This window comes from Scyliorhinus canicula, chromosome 21, assembly GCF_902713615.1.
Source record: "Scyliorhinus canicula chromosome 21, sScyCan1.1, whole genome shotgun sequence".
NCBI classification, from domain to species: Eukaryota; Metazoa; Chordata; class Chondrichthyes; order Carcharhiniformes; family Scyliorhinidae; genus Scyliorhinus; species Scyliorhinus canicula.
The window spans coordinates 56,736,192-56,756,371 of NC_052166.1; the positions used below are offsets into that span (position 1 = coordinate 56,736,192).

At 47.2% G+C, this 20,180-nt stretch overlaps 1 protein-coding gene across 1 annotated transcript in view; it reads left to right on the plus strand.

Annotated features, from left to right (window-relative positions):
• The first annotated feature begins 976 nt into the window (after nucleotides 1-976).
• Nucleotides 977-20,180, plus strand: part of LOC119955682 (rap guanine nucleotide exchange factor 1-like) — a 207,799-nt gene continuing 188,595 nt past the window's right edge. The window contains 1 exon segment of the mRNA XM_038782122.1: nucleotides 977-1,249. Coding sequence (XP_038638050.1) covers nucleotides 1,225-1,249 — 25 coding nt within the window. The 5' untranslated portion in view covers nucleotides 977-1,224.

Here is a 20,180-nt window from a genome sequence, read left to right on the forward strand (position 1 = left end):
ACCTCAAAGGTTATAAACCCCCTCTGTTTAGCTCTGAAGAAGAGCTCTAGAGACTCGAAACATTAACTCTTGTTTCTCCCGCTGCAGATGATGCCCAAACTGCTTCTGCCTTTATGCCAGCGATGGTTTTATTCCAGATTACCAGCAGAGCTTTTGGGCGGCATGATAACACAGTGGTTAGCACTGGTGCCTCACAGCACCAAGGACCCAGGTTCAATTCCGGCCTCGGGTGACTGTGGGCATTTTGCACTTCCTCCCCGTGTCTGCGTGGGTTTCCTCCCACTGTCCAAAGATGCGCAGGTTAGGTGGATTGGCCATGCTAAATTACCCCTCAGTGTCCAAAGAGGTGATGTTATAGGGTGACGGGGATAGGGTGGAGACGCGGGCTTGTGTAGGCTGCTCTTTCCAAGGGCCAATGCAGACTCGATGGGCCGAATGGCCTCCTGCACTGTAAATTCTATGAAATCTAAGTTGTTGTGATGTGCACCTGGAGAGGGTTTGTGCCTGTGCAGGGGGGGGGAGAGAGAGAGAGAGAGAGAGACACGGGCGATGTGGTCCTCCGGCCGGCAGGCGGCGATATGGTCCTCCAGCCGGCAGGGATGTGGCCCTCCGACTGGCAGGCGGGCGGCTATGTGGTCCTCCGGGCGGCAGGCGGCGATGTGGTCCTCCGGCCGGCAGGTGACGCTGTGGTCCTCTGACCGGCGGGCAGGCAGCGATGTGGTCCTCCGATCGGCAGGTGGCGCTGTGGTCCTCTGACCGGCGGGCAGGCAGCGATGTGGTCCTCCGATCGGCAGGTGGCGTTGTGGTCCTCCGATCGGCGGGCAGGCAGCGATGTGGTCCTCCGACCGGCAGGCGGCGATGTGGTCCTCCGGCCGGAAGGCGGCGCTGCAGCCGGCGGAAGGGGCGTGTTTCGGGCGGCTGAGGGCAGGGAGCAGGGCTCCTCCTTCGCTCGGGGGTGGGGAGGGGGGTTGGCTTTTTTTTTTAAAAGTCCTCCGCTGCGGATCCCCTCCTCCCGCGGCCGGACTGCGAGTCAGTCAGCTCAGCCGGAGAGAGAGAGGCCGGCCCTGGGCGGCCGGGGGAAGCAGAGGAGGCGGTTTGGAAAATAACGGGCGGCTGCGGTAAGGTGGCGGGGGGGAGACGCCATGGGGACCGAGTGAGTGGGGATTTCTCCTCATCGAAGGGGCGGGGGAGAGGAGAAGAACCCCCGCGGGCCGGCGTCAGGAAATGTCCGGCAAGCTGGAGAAACCAGGTGAGCGACAACCTTTGGGGAGTTTCGGGCAGGGGGAGGGCCGCTGAAGGTCACGGAACCGCCGGTCGGAGCCTGGGTTGCCCGCCTCCCCGCTGGCAAAGCCGAGGCTCCCGAGCGGCAGTAGGCCGCGGCGAGGTGGGCTGCCATCCCCCTTCCGCCCCTCTACTGACTGAGCGGTCCCGTCCTCACTCCCCTATCCTTGGGCTCCTGTCATGGTTGGAGAATTGGGCAGTGGCGCCCCCCGCCCCTCCAAACGTTTTTAACAGAGCGAGTCGCTAGAAGGATGTTCCGCATACGGGCGGGATGGGGAAGTAAGGTGGGAGCTAACGGGAACGTGCTGTTCCTTTTTAAAGATTCTTCAGCCCCGCTCACTCAGTTCCTTATTTGTTTCTCGCCTTTTTTTCTCCCCCACCTCCTTCTGATCCATTTATCGCCAGGAGGCGCCACAGAGCACTGGGTGGGGGAGGGGCGATGAGTGCTGGGTATAGGCACCCCCTTCGAGTCTGCATGCCCCTTGGAAAGAGCCCACACCTCCACCCTATCCCTGTAACCCCACCTAACCTGCACATCTTTGGACTGTGGGAGGAAACCGGAGCACCCGGAGAAAACCCACGCAGGCATGGGGAGAATGTGCAGACTCCGCACAAACAGCGAGCCGGGAATCGAGCCTCGGACCCTGGAGCTGTGAAGCCACTGTGCTACTGTGCTGCCCATCTTCACCGCCCATGTGGGTCCACCACTTGCTTTTCCCACCCTGCAGCACCCTATTGTTGAGGTTAGGAATTTGCTGCATGGGGAACTAGGTCCAGACTTCCACCCTGGAGTTTTTTTTCCGACCTGTTGTTTATAGGTGTACTGCCATCATCCTGGGCTGTTGATCTATTACCTGCCGTGATGAGGCTCTTTGAAACTCAGTTGTGTAGGTAGCGGCTTCAGGGACCTCTGACCTCGGTGAGGTTGGTGACCCCTGTGTCAACAGTTTATTTATAAAGTTCCTTTGATGTAATAAAATGTCCCATGGTGCTTGACAGGAGCAAACAAAATTTAGCGCTGAGCCGACTGAGCCATTAGGGCAAATGACCAAAAGCTTGGCCAGAGCTAAAGGAGCATTTCAAAGGAGGAATGAGTGGCGTGAGGTTTGGGGAAGGATTTCAAAAGCTTTGGACCTTGGCAGCTGAAGGCATGGCCGTTATGGTGGAGTGATTTAAAGTTGGCGATACTAGAGAGTCAAGAAATGGAGAAGCGCATATTTGGAGGATTTCAAGGCTGGGGGAGATTTGAGATGTTGAGAAGCGAGGCTATGGAGACATTTGGAAACCAGAATAAGAATTTTAGTATTAGAGGTGTTGCTTGACCAGGCGTCAGTGTAGGTCAGCAAGTAAAAGGGGTGAATGAGACTTGATGGAAGAAAAGACATGGGTAGCAGATTTTAGATGACCTTGAATCATGAAGGATAAAATGTGAGATGAAAGCAAATTACTGCGGATTCTGGAATCTGAAACAAAAACTGAAAATACTGGACAATCTCAGCAGGTCTGACAGTATCTGTGGAGAGAAAAGGGAGCTAACGTTTCGACTCTGGGTGACTCTTTGTCAAAGGCTAAGAATGTGGGAAGTTGGCCAGGTGTGTTGGGATGGTTTCCTCTTGAGGTAACAAAGGCATGGATGAAGGTTTCAGCAGCAGATGAGCTAAGATGGGGGTGGAGTTGGGCGATGTTGCCAAGTTGGAAATAGCTGGTGTTCGTGCCAGCACCGGACGTGTTGAATTCTTCATGTGGTTGAATCATAAATCATAAAAGAATGGTACAGAACAAAAGGGAGCCATCGGCACATTGTCAGCTTTTTTTGTATCTTACCACTTCATATCAGCAGAAAAGATGTTCAAAATAAGCTGTATGTATTTGGTGGAAGCAATGAAGAATAGGGATTTTCACAGTACCTTCATTGCAGTGTTACTGTAAGCTTACTTGTGACACTAATAAAGATTATTATTGATAAATTAGACTATTGGGGTGGTGGAGATTAACGTTATCAATAGCGTGAACTCATCTACATTTATAATCTACATTTGGAGTTGTGCGGGAGGGGGGAGGGCTTTGTGGTATCTTATGTGGAAAGGTTCGACAAGCTGGCCTGTATTGATTGAAATTTAGAAGAATGAGAGGTGATCTTATTAAAACAAGATCCTGAGGGAAATTGACAAGCTGAATGCTGAAAGGATGTTTCCCCTTGTGGAAGAGTCTAGGAACGAGAAGACACAGATGAATTTCCTCTCATCGTCATTTGAAATGGAGCCCCTTATTTCTAATAAGGGGCTCCATTTAAAACGACGATGAGAGGAAATTCTTTGAGTTGAGTCTTTGAGATTCTCTTCCTGGAGAGCAGTGTAGGCAGGGTCATTAAATATTTTTAAGGCAATGGTAGATAGTCTCCCTTGTTGGTCAAGAATCTAAGGGTTTTGGAGGTAATCGGAATGTGCACTTAAGGCCAAAGTCAGATCTGCCATGATTTTTTAAAATAAATTCCAATTAAGGGGCAATTTAGCATGGCCAATCCACCAGTCCTGCACATCTTTGGGTTGTGTGGGTGAGACCCACGCAGGCACGGGGAGAATGTGCAAACTCTAGACGGACAGTGGCCTATTGCCACGATCGAACCTGGGTCCTCAGCTCCGTGAGGCTGCAGTGCTAACCAGTGTGCCGCTGTAGCCATGATTTTATTGAATAGTGAAGCAGGCTTGAGGGACTGAATGGCCTACTCCTCTTAAGTGTTCATATGTAGTGAATAATTCACGGCATAAAGCTGTGCATGAGTTCTGAATGAAATGTATTTACATGATAAGTAGGATAATATCAAGGTGCATATTAGTAGAATAGTTTTCTCGTTTTGGATGGATGAGTGAACGATTAAACAATTGCACATTCCATCTCTAGTATTGTTAAGCTATGTTTCAAATAATGCTGTGTATGCTGAGCAATTCTGATGGTATTGATCTTCGGTAGTACAATGTATTTGAAATGTTCCAGAAGCCGATAGTTAAGGTCAAGCAGTTAACATTTGCATATGTTTTTACATAATTATTCAAGTTAAATTGAGGGCTGCTATAATTAAGGAGTTTAGAAAATGTGGTTGCTGTGTCTACTAAAGGTAGTGTGACCAAACCATTTCCATACTGTCAAGAGGATTACATTAAAATGAATGTAACCGCATCTAAAAAATGGACCATGTCTCAAAGCTGATTTATAATGGAATGTAGAACTGATTTTAATCCGTGACCATGTTGTTTTATATTGGTGAAAAATTGGGTGAATGATACGGCCTTCGTTTTCTGACTTCCTAAAAGTGAAAGCTGTTTTTACAGTTTTGGTGGTCTGAATCTCTAAATTGACTATATACTTGAAATATTTTTACTTTTGTATGAGAATGTTTTGGAATTCTCACTTTCGGTGAGGGTTGGTGTATTTTGCGTTCCTGGGCTGTCTGCCCTGTTGAAATCCTGTAAATGAACAGAAGCTGTGGTCTTCTATCTGCTTAAATTTGTTTAGTGCACTCCATTGATTTATTTTATTTCTCGTCTTGTCGTAAAGTTGTGCATTGCAGTCTTAAATAGAAGTCACACCCCATCTGGAAATAAAATATACCCAAGCATAAAAGCAGAGATTAGAATTGAGTTTATTTTAAATTTTTACTTTTTTGTGGGGTATGAGTAGGTGGTAATTGTGGGGAGAGAATAGAAAGAGGCAGTGAATTTGGCTCCAGAATTAACAGACTTAATAAGCAAATGTCTGCAGCACTTGTGGAATAGTCATGTACTATACTGGCTGCTAACTTTTCGAAGTCAGGTATGTGGTATGAAAGGTAGTGTGACCAAATTGTGTATCACCTAAGGATGGAAAGTTGGCTGGAAAACAGAGTTAGGGTAATTGTACTGTTAGAAATGCAGAAGGGTTGAGCGTTGCATACCCGCGCAGGAGGGTTGAGCGTTGCGTACCCGCGCAGGAGGGTTGAGCGTTGCGTACCCGCGCAGGAGGGTTGAGCGTTGCATACCCGCGCAGGAGGGTTGAGAGTTGCATACCCACGCAGGAGGGTTGAGCGTCGCACACCCATGCGGGGGGGGGGGGGGGGGTTGAGCGTCGCACACCCACGCAGGGGGGGGGGGTTGAGCGTCGCACACCCACGCAGGGGGGGGGGTTGAGCGTCGCACACCCACGCAGGGGGGGGTTGAGCGTCGCACCCCCACGGAGCGGGGTGGGTTGAGCGTCGCACCCCCACGCGAGGGGGGTTGAGCGTCGCACCCCCACGCGGGGGGGGGGGGGGGCTGAGCGTCGCGCGCCCACGCCGACGATGCTGAGCGTCGCGCGCCCAGGCGGACGATGCTGAGCGTCGCGCGCCCAGGCGGACGATGCTGAGCGTCGCGCGCCCAGGCGGACGATGCTGAGCGTCGCGCGCCCAGGCGGACGATGCTGAGCGTCGCGCGCCCAGGCGGACGATGCTGAGCGTCGCGCGCCCAGGCGGACGATGCTGAGCGCCGCGCGCCCACGAGGACGATGCTGAGCGCCGCGCGCCCAGGCGGACGGTGCTGAGCGCCGCGCGCCCAGGCGGACGGTGCTGAGCGCCGCGCGCCCAGGCGGACGGTGCTGAGCGCCGCGCGCCCAGGCGGACGGTGCTGAGCGCCGCGCGCCCAGGCGGACGGTGCTGAGCGCCGCGCGCCCAGGCGGACGGTGCTGAGCGCCGCGCGCCCAGGCGGACGGGGGGTTGAGCGCCGCGCGCCCAGGCGGACGGGGGGTTGAGCGCCGCACGCCCAGGCGGACGGGGGGTTGAGCGCCGCGCGCCCAGGCGGACGGGGGGTTGAGCGCCGCGCGCCCAGGCGGACGGTGCTGAGCGGCGCGCGCCCAGGCGGACGGTGCGGAGCGGCGCGCGCCCAGGCGGACGGTGCTGAGCGCCGCGCGCCCAGGCGGACGGGGGGTTGAGCGCCGCGCGCCCAGGCGGGGGGGGGGGGGTTGAGCGCCGCGCGCCCAGGCGGACGATGCTGAGCGCCGTGCGCCAATTTTTATATTTGGAGATGATTTATGCTTGGGGACTGGAATCTTAAAATTTGCTGATGGACCAAGAGTGGGTGAAAGGTTTGGTAAGCAGTGATGAACAGAGTGAAATACTCAATGGGCCGGTGGATGGAAAATACATTTCAATATATACCACCCCCCCCCCCCCCCCCGCCCCCATTGATACAGATTTTGAGATAAACAAGAACTGAGAGCATGCATAGATTTAAAATTGTGAGCAGGGAGATACCACTATTCCAGGGTCTAGGACAACTCATCGCCAGCCCAACTCATCGCCAGCCCAACTCATCGCCAGCCCAACTAAAAATTGAAATTCATGGTAATTCATGGTAAAAGCTGTCGGCGGCGGGTGACTTTTGAACGGCCCGCACCAAGCATTTGATAGATAGACCGGCAGGCGAACCAAGTTATATCACAGTTCAGACCGGTGGTATTTCAAATTCAATAAAAATTAATGGAGGTTAAAAGACTTATTTAACTGTGATATAACTTGGTTCGCCGGCCGGTCTATCTATCAAATGCTTGGTGCGGGCCGTTCAAAAGTTACCCGCCGCCGACAGCTTAGTGTTTGAAACACCGAGTGTGCAGATTAGACCAAATAAGAGGAGGTCTGAACTTGGTGGATTTAGTTGGACAGCCTTTGGAGAGGTAAGGTACTGTTTGGATAGTGCCCTGGGACCCCTTTGAGAGAGGTAAGGTAGTCTTTGGGATTGTTAAAAGTGAACATGATTATGCACTTTTTACACACAGTCCAACTGCCAAAGAACTATGAAAGAACTCTCAAAGCTGTCAAGGAATTGTCGTAACTATAAAGGAATTGTCAAAGCTTATTTTGCTAAATTGGCATAGAGGGGATACCGGCACAGAGTGGTGGGGTGGAAGGGGGGGTTGCATGGATTTGCATGAAGCTGGCATGGTGACATGGGGGTTTGAGGACCCATAGCGGTGGTTAAAGTGGCATGGGTTTGGATAGGTTAACCAGGATTGGGCATAGGATTGAAGGGTGGTGTTTTATTTTTTATTGTAATTATCTCAACGCAGCGCCTTCTGCTCAGCCTGCCTCCAAGTTAATTTTGAAGTCGTCCACCCTGACTCCTACCTCAACCCGACCCAGCATTGACCGAAAATCCAACCTGCAGCCAGACACTTTTTAAGGGTGGGCCCGTCGTGCTAGGAAATCTCCCGACTCTGAGCGCCAACCTGGGGATAAAGATCCAGGCCTTGGAAACCCGACTAAAGAAATAACAACCATGACTGTGGGAAAACTTACAAGGCGTCTCTCAACTTATTTTTAAAGCACTTGACGTTTCTAGGTGTGGTTAGCATTAATGTTTAAGACCTTGTGCACAAGGATAAATAGATACTTAAGGACACTCTTGACGGTTCGAATATTGCACTGGACTCAAATATTGCACAACGGTTTTCTTCTCCAGTTAGTGGAGTGAGCTAAAACAGGACAAACAAAAAAGAATGATTTTGAACGTAAAAGCAGTGTTGGTGCCGCTGACAGCTTTTACCATGAATTAAATTTGAAATACCACCGGTCTGAACTGTGATATAACTTGGTTCGCCGGCCGGTCTATCTATCAAATGCTTGGTGCGGGCCGTTCAAAAGTTACCCGCCGCCGACAGCTTTTACCATGAATTAAATTTGAAATACCACCGGTCTGAACTGCGATATAACTTGGTTCGCCGGCCGGTCTATCTATCAAATGCTTGGTGCGGGCCGTTCAAAAGTTACCCGCCGCCGACAGCTTTTACCATGAATTACAATTTTTAGTTGGGCTGGCAATGAGTTGGGCTGGCGATGAGTTGTCCCATTCCCCTATTCCACAATGTGTATTGGATTAGGCCATGAAGGAGAAGGAGATCAGTGTCATGTAGAACACAGTATAGGTTCACCACGATGCTTGGGGTGTGAATTTGAAGTGATGATTTGCAATCCTGGGCCCTTTTCCACTGGTGCAGAGGATGTGAAGAGGACTTTTAATAGTCTTTATAGTGACCATGAAAAACATACTTTCCACTGGTTGGATCAGCTGTGGCAATGGTTCAACACTTTCAAGCAAATAATTCTTTTGTCAAAGGGAGTGACTGAGACAATAACCGTTGCATCTTTTGAGGGAAAATTGCACATGGAATTTCAGCCGAGATAGATACCACGTTATAGGGAGCAGGCAGGGCAGTCGGATTAGTTTTGTTTGCTGCACTAAAGAGCTGGAACATTCATTATAGTTTGAAGTGCGTCCTGTGCTGTAAACTTCTATATAGGCAAACTAGGTGGCATTACGCCCTGGCTATTGCCTTGGCTTATTTCCTCTTAACACAATGCCTAACTATGGCAGCAATCATGGAATATAAAATTTATTCTTGATGGTAATTCAAATCTGAATCATAAAATCCCGACAGTGCAGAAAGAGGTCATTCTTTCACTGACCCTCTGAATGAGCACCTCACCTAAGCCCATCCCTGTAACCCTGCCTATCTTTGGACTCTGGGAGGCAACCAGAGCACCTGAGGTAACCCAGGGGGAGAAGGTGCAAACTCCACACAGGTGGTCAGTCAAGGCTGGAAAAGAACCTGGGCCCCTGGTGCTATGAGACAGCAGTGCTAACCACTATACTATCATGCTGCCCTGCATAATATTTTATTGCAAACCATGTTTGTTTGAGCTTTCAAATTTACTTCCCTGCTATACTAGGGTGTCTGCAGACATTAATAGTTGGTTGATTATTGAATTTGCAAAAGATTATTAAAATTGCAGGAAATTCATTATCCAACCCATAAAATGTACCACATTGTCGTACCATTGTAGAATCTGACAGCTAGGACCTGGAACCATAGAATTCCGACAGTGCATAAGGAGGCCATTCAGTCCATCGAGTCTGCACCACCCCTCTTTGGCCCATCCCCCTGCCCTGTCCGTGTAACCCCTCCTAACCTGTATATCTTTGGACACTAAGGGGCAATTTAGCATGGTCAATGGCTGGGAAGGCAGACTGCATTAGCAGAGACCCCTCCCACCTAAGCATTGCCTTTTTCCAGACCCTTCCATCAGGCAGAAGGTACAGAAGCTGGAAGGCCTGCACACCCAGACATAGGAACAACTTCTTTCCCACAGCTACATGACTCCTCAACGACTCTCCCTCGGACTGATCTGTTCCCTGTAAGAATACTATTCACGACACCCTATGTTGGCCCCTTGTTCCGCACTGCTGGCTTAGCATAGTGGGCTAAAGAGCTGGCTTGTAATACAGAACAAGGTAACAGCGCGGGTTCTTTTCACAGTAACTTCATTGTAGCCTACTTGTGACAATAAGTGATTATTATAATAACCAATCACTGTCTATGTACCATTGTCAATGTTCTCTGTTGATTATTCTCTTTGTCTACTATGTTTTTTCTGTGTACGTTCCCTCGGCCGCAGAAAAATACTTTTCACTGTACTTCGGTACACGTGACAAATCAATCAATCTACCTCACCAGCACATTTTTGGACTGTGGGAGCAAACCGGACTAGCCGGAGAAAACCCATGCAGACACAGGGAAAATGTGCAAACTCCACACAGTCACCCATGGCTCGAAATGAACCCAGGTCCATGATGCTGTGAGGCAGCAGTGCTAACCACTGCCAACATGCTGCAGGGGAGGTGAAGTGATTTAAAAAAATTATTTGTTCATGTGTTTTGGGTGTTGCTGTCATGGCCAAACATTTATTGCCTAACCCTAACTACCATAGACTGCAGTTTGTGAGGTGTAAGTACAGCTACAGTGCTGTTAGGAAGCAAGTTCTGGTATTTTGACCCAGGAGAGATGAAGGGATGGTGATATATTTCCAAGTCAATATGGTAATGTCAGGCTTGTGACAAGAACATTGAAAAATTTCAAACTATTGTAATTTTGCTCCTTGATATGTTTTGGAAATATGCAACTAAGTAACTTTAAAAATAGTCCCTGTTGATTGTCCATTGCAAATATCTATTCCTTGGTTCTGCAAAAGTTGTACGACGATTATTTTGGTTTATTCGGCAGATATTTTTCTATAATGCAGCACAGCTCCTGACTTAGCCTTTGAATTTTTATTGTGTATCCGTATGGTCCAAGTTAACTGAATGATTGCTTTAATTGATGGAATTCTAATAATGACAAATTTGAATAAAATTTGAACTCTAAACTGCCAGAAGTCTACAGCTGTGCAGTCTGAGGAAGGAGCAGTGCTCCGAAAGCTAGTGTTTGAAACAAACGTGTTGGGCTTTAACCTAGTGTTGTAAGACTTATTTTTGTGGAATCTGGTTATAGAGTTTCCCAGTGGGCTCTATGGAGATTGTTGTATGCTTGCAGTCACACAAACTACCCTCTTAGGTTTTGTGCATCTGACCCCATTTCCTATGTCCTTTGGAGGGTGTATTGTACTCCATATAAATAACGTAAAAAGTTTCCATGCACCTTTGAATATACAATAGTTCCATCAATGAAACTGTTGCAGATTTATCCTGAGTAAGAGCTGGCAATATAGGAATAGAACTATGGATGCTTAGATAGCGGATATTTAGCCCACTGTGTCTGTGTCTGCTCTTTGTTGGAGCAACCCAACACTAACTCATTGTCTTAATTTTGTTCCTATCTTGCTTCAAATGTTCAGTCTGAGACGAGGAGCATTTTCACGAATGTCTTTTTAAAATTTTCTGTTTGTACTTTATGCAATTGCATCCTTAGTTCAAAGATTTTGACCTGAGTAATAGCTGCAATGGTTTATTAATGAAATTATATTGTGCCGCAATAGATAAATTCATGGAATAATCATCAAGTTAATTGTGGTATTGAAATTAAGCTTTCTTCAAATAGTAGTTGGATCTTTTTGTTTAGTTCTTTGACTCTGAACCCAATCTAAGGTGGGAATACATTCTTTAATTTCAAATTTATCTTGTTTCTGCAGTACAGTGTCTTGTTGACAGATGTGTGAAGGGATGCTGAGCTACACCGTTGTGCCCACGCCAAAGCCAGATTGGGCGCAAAATGGAATTCTGGCAACTGACTGGAATATTACAATGGAAACAGCTGTAAAGGCATGCCAGCAGACTGTAAAAGAGCCAACTTATTTTATAACTAGATTATCCGTTGTGGATGTATTTGCATAAACTTCCCCTGGGTGATCGTATCTTGTCCTTCCAGAAATATTTCACGCTTGCAGTTCCATTCTTGTTTTTTGGTACATTTGGGTTGTGGGTAAGGCAAAATGTGTCTGTCACTGAGGAGGTGCTGTGACTAACCAAACGGATTGACTTGTATAAGTTGCACAGTGAGAATTCAGATTGGTCTGAAAGTTCTGCAGTGTGCTACATTAATTTAGGTGGAGCCATGTTGACTTTCTTACCTTGGTTTAGAAATTGTGTGGTGTGTGTGTGTGTTTGGGAATTCATGCTAAACTTGCGTAGATTTTAATTTCATGTCACCATTGATTATTTACAATTAGATAGTTGCCAAAAGTCTGCATTCAAATCTCTGGTCAAGAATGCCGTATTTTCTATCCAACTACCAGTGGAGGTGGTCAAAAATTTCCTCCATTGAAGTCTGTTCAAAACTGGTAATCCTTGCAGAACATCGAATCGCTTAATTGATATTGCAATTGACCAATAACCTTAATTTCCGGCAGTGGTTCAAGTCCTATTACTACTTCACAATGTAAATGTTAATGCTCAGATTCTTTCTTCTTTTTGGTGTTTGATCCTCTTTAGTTGACAGTCAGCTGAATTATTCAAGTTAACAAAGCCGCAATTGTTTCTGTTCCTGTCACTTTCCAGCTAAACTTTACCTCGGTTCTCAAAATCTTCATGACTTATTCATTTCCTTTTTAGCATTGTCAGAATTTCCACTTCCTTCTGTAACTCAGAATTTCTGCTTTATTGAACTTTCCAAAATTCCCAATCTGCACTTCGTGTTTCAGAATGTCATCAGCATCCTAATTTCTCGCCACTTTGCTTCAACACAAGACTACTATTCTTGCCCAGATTCTAATGCAGTTTTCAACACTGGCAGCTAATGGGCAATGTCTCACTGCGTTATAGTTTTCAACAAAATTACTAATTTCTTGGTAAAATTATTATTAATGTTTTTTCACAGCTATTCCAGGCTGATATTAAAATGCTGGCTGATAGGTTGATTATATTTGAGTTGTAGATGCAGGGTGTAATTTAATCTGCTTTCTGACTTGATGCTGAAGTAATGTTTGTGTTACAACACTTGCATACAATCTGGATGTGTGGATAATTTTTTGTGAATTATTCAACTTTCACATATGTCATAAATTTGCAGTTGCTCGGTCGTAACATCGCCTTACACCTCTAACCTTGTTTCACGTTTGCACCTCTTTTAGGCTCTTGTGTCTCTTCTTCCCTTCCCTCAACCTGTTTCTTCCCCTTCCTTGTCACTAATATTCTGTTGCTGGTATTATGTTGTATCTGAGTACATATTTGTCTTTGGTATTTGCTTCATTTAATCCACTACCACACGGCAATAGTTAAAAGTGGCGTCTGGTAGCTGCTGAGGTGAGCAGTCGCAAACGAGGTGGCTCCCACCCTCAGATTTGGTTTTTTTGCCCTTTCTGTCTGATTATTGGATGATTTTTGGGAAGAAATTGGTATAGTTTAACAGAAATAGATCCCATCTGGCGGGTGATGTCTGCTGGGTACAGCACAAGGCATAGATTGGGCAAGGGATCTTTGTCCGATTCAGAAGGCTTGCAAGCCTCAGAAGGGGAGGAAATGACGGAGGGCATCTGAGGTGTCTTTGTCCCCTCAGTGGACGACTGAGAAGTTGGTTGACATCCCCTCAGGTGAATTTAGGAAAAAACGACAAGTGGTTGCTGAGGATCTGATGAAAGCAATCGGGGGGCTGTGTCTATATTTGCGACCTTGGGCAGGTTGGATCAGCGGGGGAGGTACAGAGGGATGTTTAAGAAGATGGAGGAGGTGCTTACTGATCATAGTGATTAGATTGTCTCTTTGGAGGTAAAGATGGCATTGCTGGCAGAATAGTGAAAGGTCGATGACCTGGAGAATTGCTCCAGATGGCAGAATTTAAGAATTGCTGGACTGCCTGAGTCTGGAAGGTAAGAGCGTCACTGATTCAGTTTCTAAAATGATTGAAAAGTTGGTGGGGGAGAGGAAATCACAACCCCTCTGGAGTTGGACCGAGCCCAGCAGTCACGGGTTAGGAGGCGATTGCCCCACATTATAAGGATCTGTTGTTGGAGCCAGGCTCCATGGAGATTGGATATCCTCCATTATTGGGGAGCATGTGGAGTTCAATAAGAACGAGGTAGTCTCTCCCTCCACGCTCTTTGACGGTGGTCATTGGGGGGGAGGGGGGGGGGAGATAACGTTATTCTAAGGCACATAGGGATAAATCTGGGAGGGTGCAGAGACAGAGGCTGGTGGATTCCATCCTTGAGGTGGATTCCATCCTTGAGGTGGATTCCATCCTTGAGGTGGATTCCATCCTTGAGGTGGATTCCATCCTTGAGGTGGATCCCATCCTTGAGGTGGATCCCATCCTTGAGGTGGATCCCATCCTTGAGGTGGATTCCATCCTTGAGGTGGATTCCATCCTTGAGGTGGATTCCATCCTTGAGGTGGATCCCATCCTTGAGGTGGATCCCATCCTTGAGGTGGATCCCATCCTTGAGGTGGATCCCATCCTTGAGGTGGATCCCATCCTTGAGGTGGATCCCATCCTTGAGGTGGATCCCATCCTTGAGGTGGATCCCATCCTTGAGGTGGATCCCATCCTTGAGGTGGATCCCATCCCTGAGGTGGATCCCATCCCTGAGGTGGATCCCATCCTTGAGGTGGATCCCATCCTTGAGGTGGATCCCATCCTTGAGGTGGATCCCATCCTTGAGGTGGATCCCATCCTTGAGGTGGATCCCATCCTTGAGGTGGATCCCATCCTTGAGGTGGATCCCATCCTTGAGGTGGATCCCATCCTTGAGGTGGATCGTCAATACTTGATTGCCCCAATGCCAGCGCTTTTGGTAGAGAGAAAGGAATTAGATTGATTTTGACGGGCGAACTTTGTCATTTGAGGGGGAGAAGGCCAATCGTCTGTTAGCTCACCAGCTGAAGCGGCAGGCTGCCTCCCGGAAGATAGTTTAGGTTCAGGACTTGGGTAGCAGGTTAGTTTCTGCCCCATAGACCAATGAGGTGTTTGACACCTTTTACCGTGGATTGTAGCAAGTCTGAGCCACGGGAAGAAGGTTCAATCATGTTACAATTTTTGGATGGGTTGATCTTCTTGGAGGTGGAATGCGAAAGAAGGCAGGAGGAGATCATGTATTTGGTGAATGCAAGTGAGTAAAGCACTGGGTCCGGATGGATTCCCTATCAAATTTTATAAACAGTTTGCAAGTTTGCTGGATGGATATTATCAATTATTCTCTGCCCTGGGGATTGCCAGCCTTGCTGGCGCAGGCATCGATCTCCTTTGATCCTGAAACAAGGAGCCCACGGGTCATACCGACCCATTTCTCTGTCAAATGTTGATGCTGAGATGTTGGCAACTCTTTTAGAGCCTGCCTGCCGGGGCTGATTTTTGAGGAGCCGGCAGCTAGTGGCCAACATTAGGAGTCTTGAATATTGCACTGTTGCCCTCGGTGGCTGATCCAGAGGTGATTATCTTGCTGGATGCGGAAACGCATTTGATTGGGGTACCTTTTGGAGGTTATGGGTCAATTTGGATTTGGACCAAAATTTATATCTTGGGCTTTGAGGGCCCCCCACAGCGAGTGTCTGTACCATTGCCCTGAGCTTGGGGTACTTTCAACTGAACAGGGGTAGGCGGCAGGGGCACCCATATTCCATGTTGTTGTTTGCCTTGGCAATTAAGCCATTGGCCATTGTGCTGAGATCGTTTTCTTGGTGGCGGGGGAAAGAGCAGTGAGGGAGGGAGCATAGAGTGTCCCTGTATGCGGACACTTTGTTGTTCTATATATCGGATCCTCTCTCCATTGTGGGGAGATAATGGAGGTGCTCAGGAAGTTTGGTTGCTATTCAGGGTATAAGATAAACCTGGGCAAGAGTGAATTTTTTCCAGTGAACGAGAGCGGATCTGGGGAGGCTGTCATTTCGTACGGCCAAGACGAGCTTCATAAACCTAACCTTTCTAGTCTGGTGTATGGGGTGAAGACCGATTTGAAGATGTGGAACACTCTTCCTTTGACCTTGAAGACTTCAGATGGTGAAGATGAATATTCTCCCATGAGTTTGGTTTTGTTGTAGTGTCTACCAGTCTTTCAAAGGCTTTTTTTGGCAGGGTGGGATGATCAATAAATTACCTTTTGGGCAGTAAGACCCCTCTGGTTCATGGGACAATTATTACTAGGCGGCAAATATTTATACAGGGGTGGCTTACCGATCCGGACTCCAAGTGGGGTGTGTGTGTGCGCGTGCGTGCATGTGTATAGAGCCGAGAAACATAGACTTTACAATGCAGAAGGAGGCCATTCGGCCATCGAGTCTGCACTGGCCCTCTGAAAGAGCACCCCATCCAAGCCCACGCCTCCACTCTATCCCAGCAACACTAGAGGTTGGACACTAGAGGGGAATTTAGTGTGGCCAATCCACTTCTGTGCACTTCTTTGGACAGGGGGAGGCAACTGGAACAAACCAACGCAGACACTGGGAGAAAGTGCAAACTCCACACAGACGGTCACCTGAGGCTGGAATTGAGCCTGGGACCCTGGAGCTGTGACGCAGCAGTGCTAACCACTGTGCCGCCCATCTGAGACTGAGGCCTATTGCTACCTCTCCACTCCTGTAAGATTCTCGTTGAGCCCAGTGGTAAAAGCGTCTTTGTGCATTTGGAATCAATTCATGCAGCATTTTAAATTAAGCTCTATGTTGCTGCTGGTGTCGATTTGCAGGAACCACAGGTTTGTGCCATCCATTCTACATTCAACGTTCAGGGCATGAGAGAGGGAGAGGTTGGAGAGATTTAGGAATATGTTTCTGGAGGGTAGGTTTGCTGGGCTAGAAGAGATTTTACAGAAGTTCCAGCTCATGAGAGGGAATGCGTTTAGATACATGCAAGTGCGAGAGATTGTATATTGAGCTTCCTTTGTTATCCCTGGTGCCAGCACCTTCGCTTGTGGATAGTGTGCTGTCCTTGGACAAGGCAGAGTCCTCCTGGGTTGAGGAGGAGGAGGGGGGGGGGGGAGACTGGGGGAGGGGAGACCGTCTTAGTATGAAACTGGGTTAGGTGGTGTACTGTTGTGTTGGGGATTTTTTTGTAATAATGAAAAGTTTGTTTGAATATTTTGTTAAAAGAAAATTCTTGAATAAAAATATCTTTAAAAAAGTGTTGCCTGGTGATTGCACTGTTTTTAAAAATCCAATCCTATAGCCCCGCATGTAAAACCGCCATGTTATTAGACATGTAAGCATGTAAACCTTTCAAACCTTAAGATGTTCCATCTCCGCAGGTGCTTAATGACCTGATTCGTATTTCTAACATTTTCCGTTTTACATCGTCAATTTTTAGCTTTTGTTTTGACAATAGATAATAAAAACAAGGAACTACCAGCTGGAGTTTTTCACTTTTCCCTCACCATCCTGCACCTCTCCACCAGCTTGGAAGTACAGTATGTAAATATGTGGATCTCCAGTGAAGCCCAGATCATGGTTTGAATAGCTGCTATTACCTGCTGGCACCCACTTCCCTGCTCACTTGTGATCGTGGCTCTCGAGGTGCTGCCCACAGGCTCAAAGCCCAGCATGAAATAGATGATTTCTAAAGAGATTAATTAAAAATATAATTAAAGATGTGCAATACTGTAACATTGTAGGGTGTGTTGAGCTCGAAGCAGACGATTGTGACGCACAGAAAATACTCCCTTGGGCGTTGGATAATGACATGCCTAGCTTGTTAAACTTTTAATTGTTTACCCTTAAAGGTAATTCTAGCTTCTACCCTCCAGCTTAAGTGTGCCTGTAAAGGTTAGTCTTCAAAAAAAGGGGGAAAAAAATCTGTTCAAACATTGGACTTAATTTTGATGTACGTTGGTACGGCAATTGGGAGACAAAAATGGCCATTAGTGTGCGGTGGGTCATTGTATGTTGACCCAGCATATATGACATTTTATTTGCCAAACATCATGTTTTTGCATATATTTGGGATGCAAGTCAATCCCCCACTCCACATTTTCAGCTGCAGCATTCTAGATTCACGAGTGAATTATCTGACCCCATAAACAGGTGTTTTATTGGGTGCATTCTAACTGCGTGCAAGGGATCAAGCAGGCAATGTGAGCTGTAGTTTAAGATATGGCCACATAGAACAGACCCAGCATGACCATTGTCAAGGATGCCAACCACCCATGCTGAAAGCTCACTTTACTACTTGGCATATACGTTCACTACTACAGGTATTTCTAATGGGATTTTTTATTTAGTGTACCCAATTCATTTTTTTTTCCAATTAAGGGGCAATTTAGCGTGTTCAATCCACCTAACTTGCATGTCTTTGGGTTGTGGGGGCGAAACCCACGCAAACACGGGGTGAATATGCAAACTCCACACAGACAGCGACCCAGAGCCGGGATCGAACCTGGGACCTCGGCACAGCCAGGCAGCAGGGCTAACCCACTGCGCCACTGTGCTGTCTTATTAATGGGATTTTTTGAGGCTTCAAAGGTGAAGTTCTACACCAACATCTACTGTATATATTTTTCTATTCGCTATCGGAGAAGGCATTAATTTATGCAAGGGGGTAGTTCATTAGTGGGGATAATTTTTTTCGGTACATCATCCCAAAATTTTGATTCGTTCATGGGATGAGGGTGTCATTGGATACACTAGCATTTATTGTCTATTCCTAATATCCCTCCAAAGCGGTGGTGTAACTCTGCCTTGAACAGCTGCAGTCCATATGTTGTAGGGACACAGCAACTGATGTTAAGAAAGAAATTCCACCAGAATTTTGACCCAGCAACAGTGAAGGCACGGCGGTTCTAGTTCCAAGACAGAATGGTGTGTGACTTGGCCTACCTGCAAGTGATGATGTTCCCATGCATCTGTTGCCCTTGTCCTTCTACGTGATAGATGTCGCTGGTTTGAAAGATGCTGTCAAAGGAGCCTTGGTGAATTGCTGCAGTACATCTTGTAGATGGTAAACACTGCTGCCACTGAGCATCTGTCGTGGATGGGAGTGAATGTTTACGGTGGGCTGGTTTGTCATGGTTGGTGTTGGGAGTGTTGTGTTAATATCCCGGACCAGACCCCGACATTTGTTAGGATACCACAAAAGATCAGCCATGATCTCATTGACTGGCGGAGCAGGCTCGAGGAGCCAGATGGCCTACTCCTGCTCCTAGTTCTTATGTTCTTATGAAATGAGATGAATGAAATGAAATGAAAATCGCTTATTGTCACAAGTAGGCTTCAAATGAAGTTACTGTGAAAAGTCCCTAGTCGCCACCTTCCGGTGCCTGTTTGGGGAGGCTGTTATGGGAATCGAACCGTGCTGCTGGCCTGCCTTGGTCTGCTTTCAAAGCCAGTGATTTAGCCCTGTGCTAAACAGCCCCTATAGATATCCTGGGTCCGAGATGACTGACCTTCGAATAACCACAACCATCATCTTTCATGCTAGGTATAACTCCAACCAATGGAGAGCCACCCACCACCCCCCCATTCCCATTGACTTTACTCAGAAACATTCATTATATATAAGAACGGACAGTTCAGCAAGGCACTGACCTGTGTAGTTCTATGTTAAATCTGATCCTTCCATTACCTACTTTGCATATGTACTTGCAGCAGAAGTCATAGTACAATGATCAGGGAAAGTTGTCTCATTCCTAGCTCGGGGACACCCAGATCAATTCTAATGTTGTTATTTGAACCCTTTAGAGATCCTCTTTATATAAAAATATGATGAACACTTGCTCCAAAGTAGTATTTCTTTATTTAATGATTGCAAAGTCTCTAACCCAAGCCGTTTCTTCCAGTTCTGCTGCGTCGAGTGCAGATAAGCCTCTGCTGAGTCTGTGGATTGGACATTCTTCTATGATGTGGTGCATAGTTTACTCTCTCCCACAGGCACATAAGGAGCTGACACTAATGCCCCATCTGGCGAAACAGAGGCCATGGCCAGTCATGAACCTGTTCAGGATGGACCACTCTTTCCTTGGAAGGTTGAAACCAGGCAACTGTTGGGTTGGGTTTGAGACCAGGCACTTGTTTGTCATGTCCAATGATTCCCATTCATTTATCCAGGTGGAATTTGTGTTGAAATTCTGTGTGGCAGGGCTTTTCCGGATCAGCCGCCTTGCTGAGTATTATATCGTGTGTGGGCTGAATAGATCGAAGTGGCAGGTGGTGGGCAATGTGTACATTTTGGAGTAGTACCATTTTAATAGTCGTACCAAAGTAGTAGTCTTGACATTACTATCATGTAACTACAAACTGGACTTGGACTATTGATTTACATGCTGTCTTTGCCAGTTCTTTTGAAAATTCCCATGGCACAGTTAAAAGTTAAATTCATAGATATGTATTGGCCGAGGGTACAGTGATTAGCACTGCCGTCTACGGTGCTGAGGACCCATGTTCGAATTCCGGCCCTGGGTCATTGTCTGTGTGCAGTTTGCACTGTCTCCCCGTGTCTGCGGGGGCTCCACCCCCATAACCCAAAGATGTGCAGGTTAGGTGGATTGGCCACGCTAATTGGGGAAAAAAAATAATTGGGTACTCTAAATTTATTTTTAAAAATTAAAAAAAAAGATATGTATTGGCCAAAATTAAATCGTGTTGCAACATTTACTTGCTGAGTTGAAACAAGCTTAGTGCCGAGACTGACTGTAAATTCAGAACATG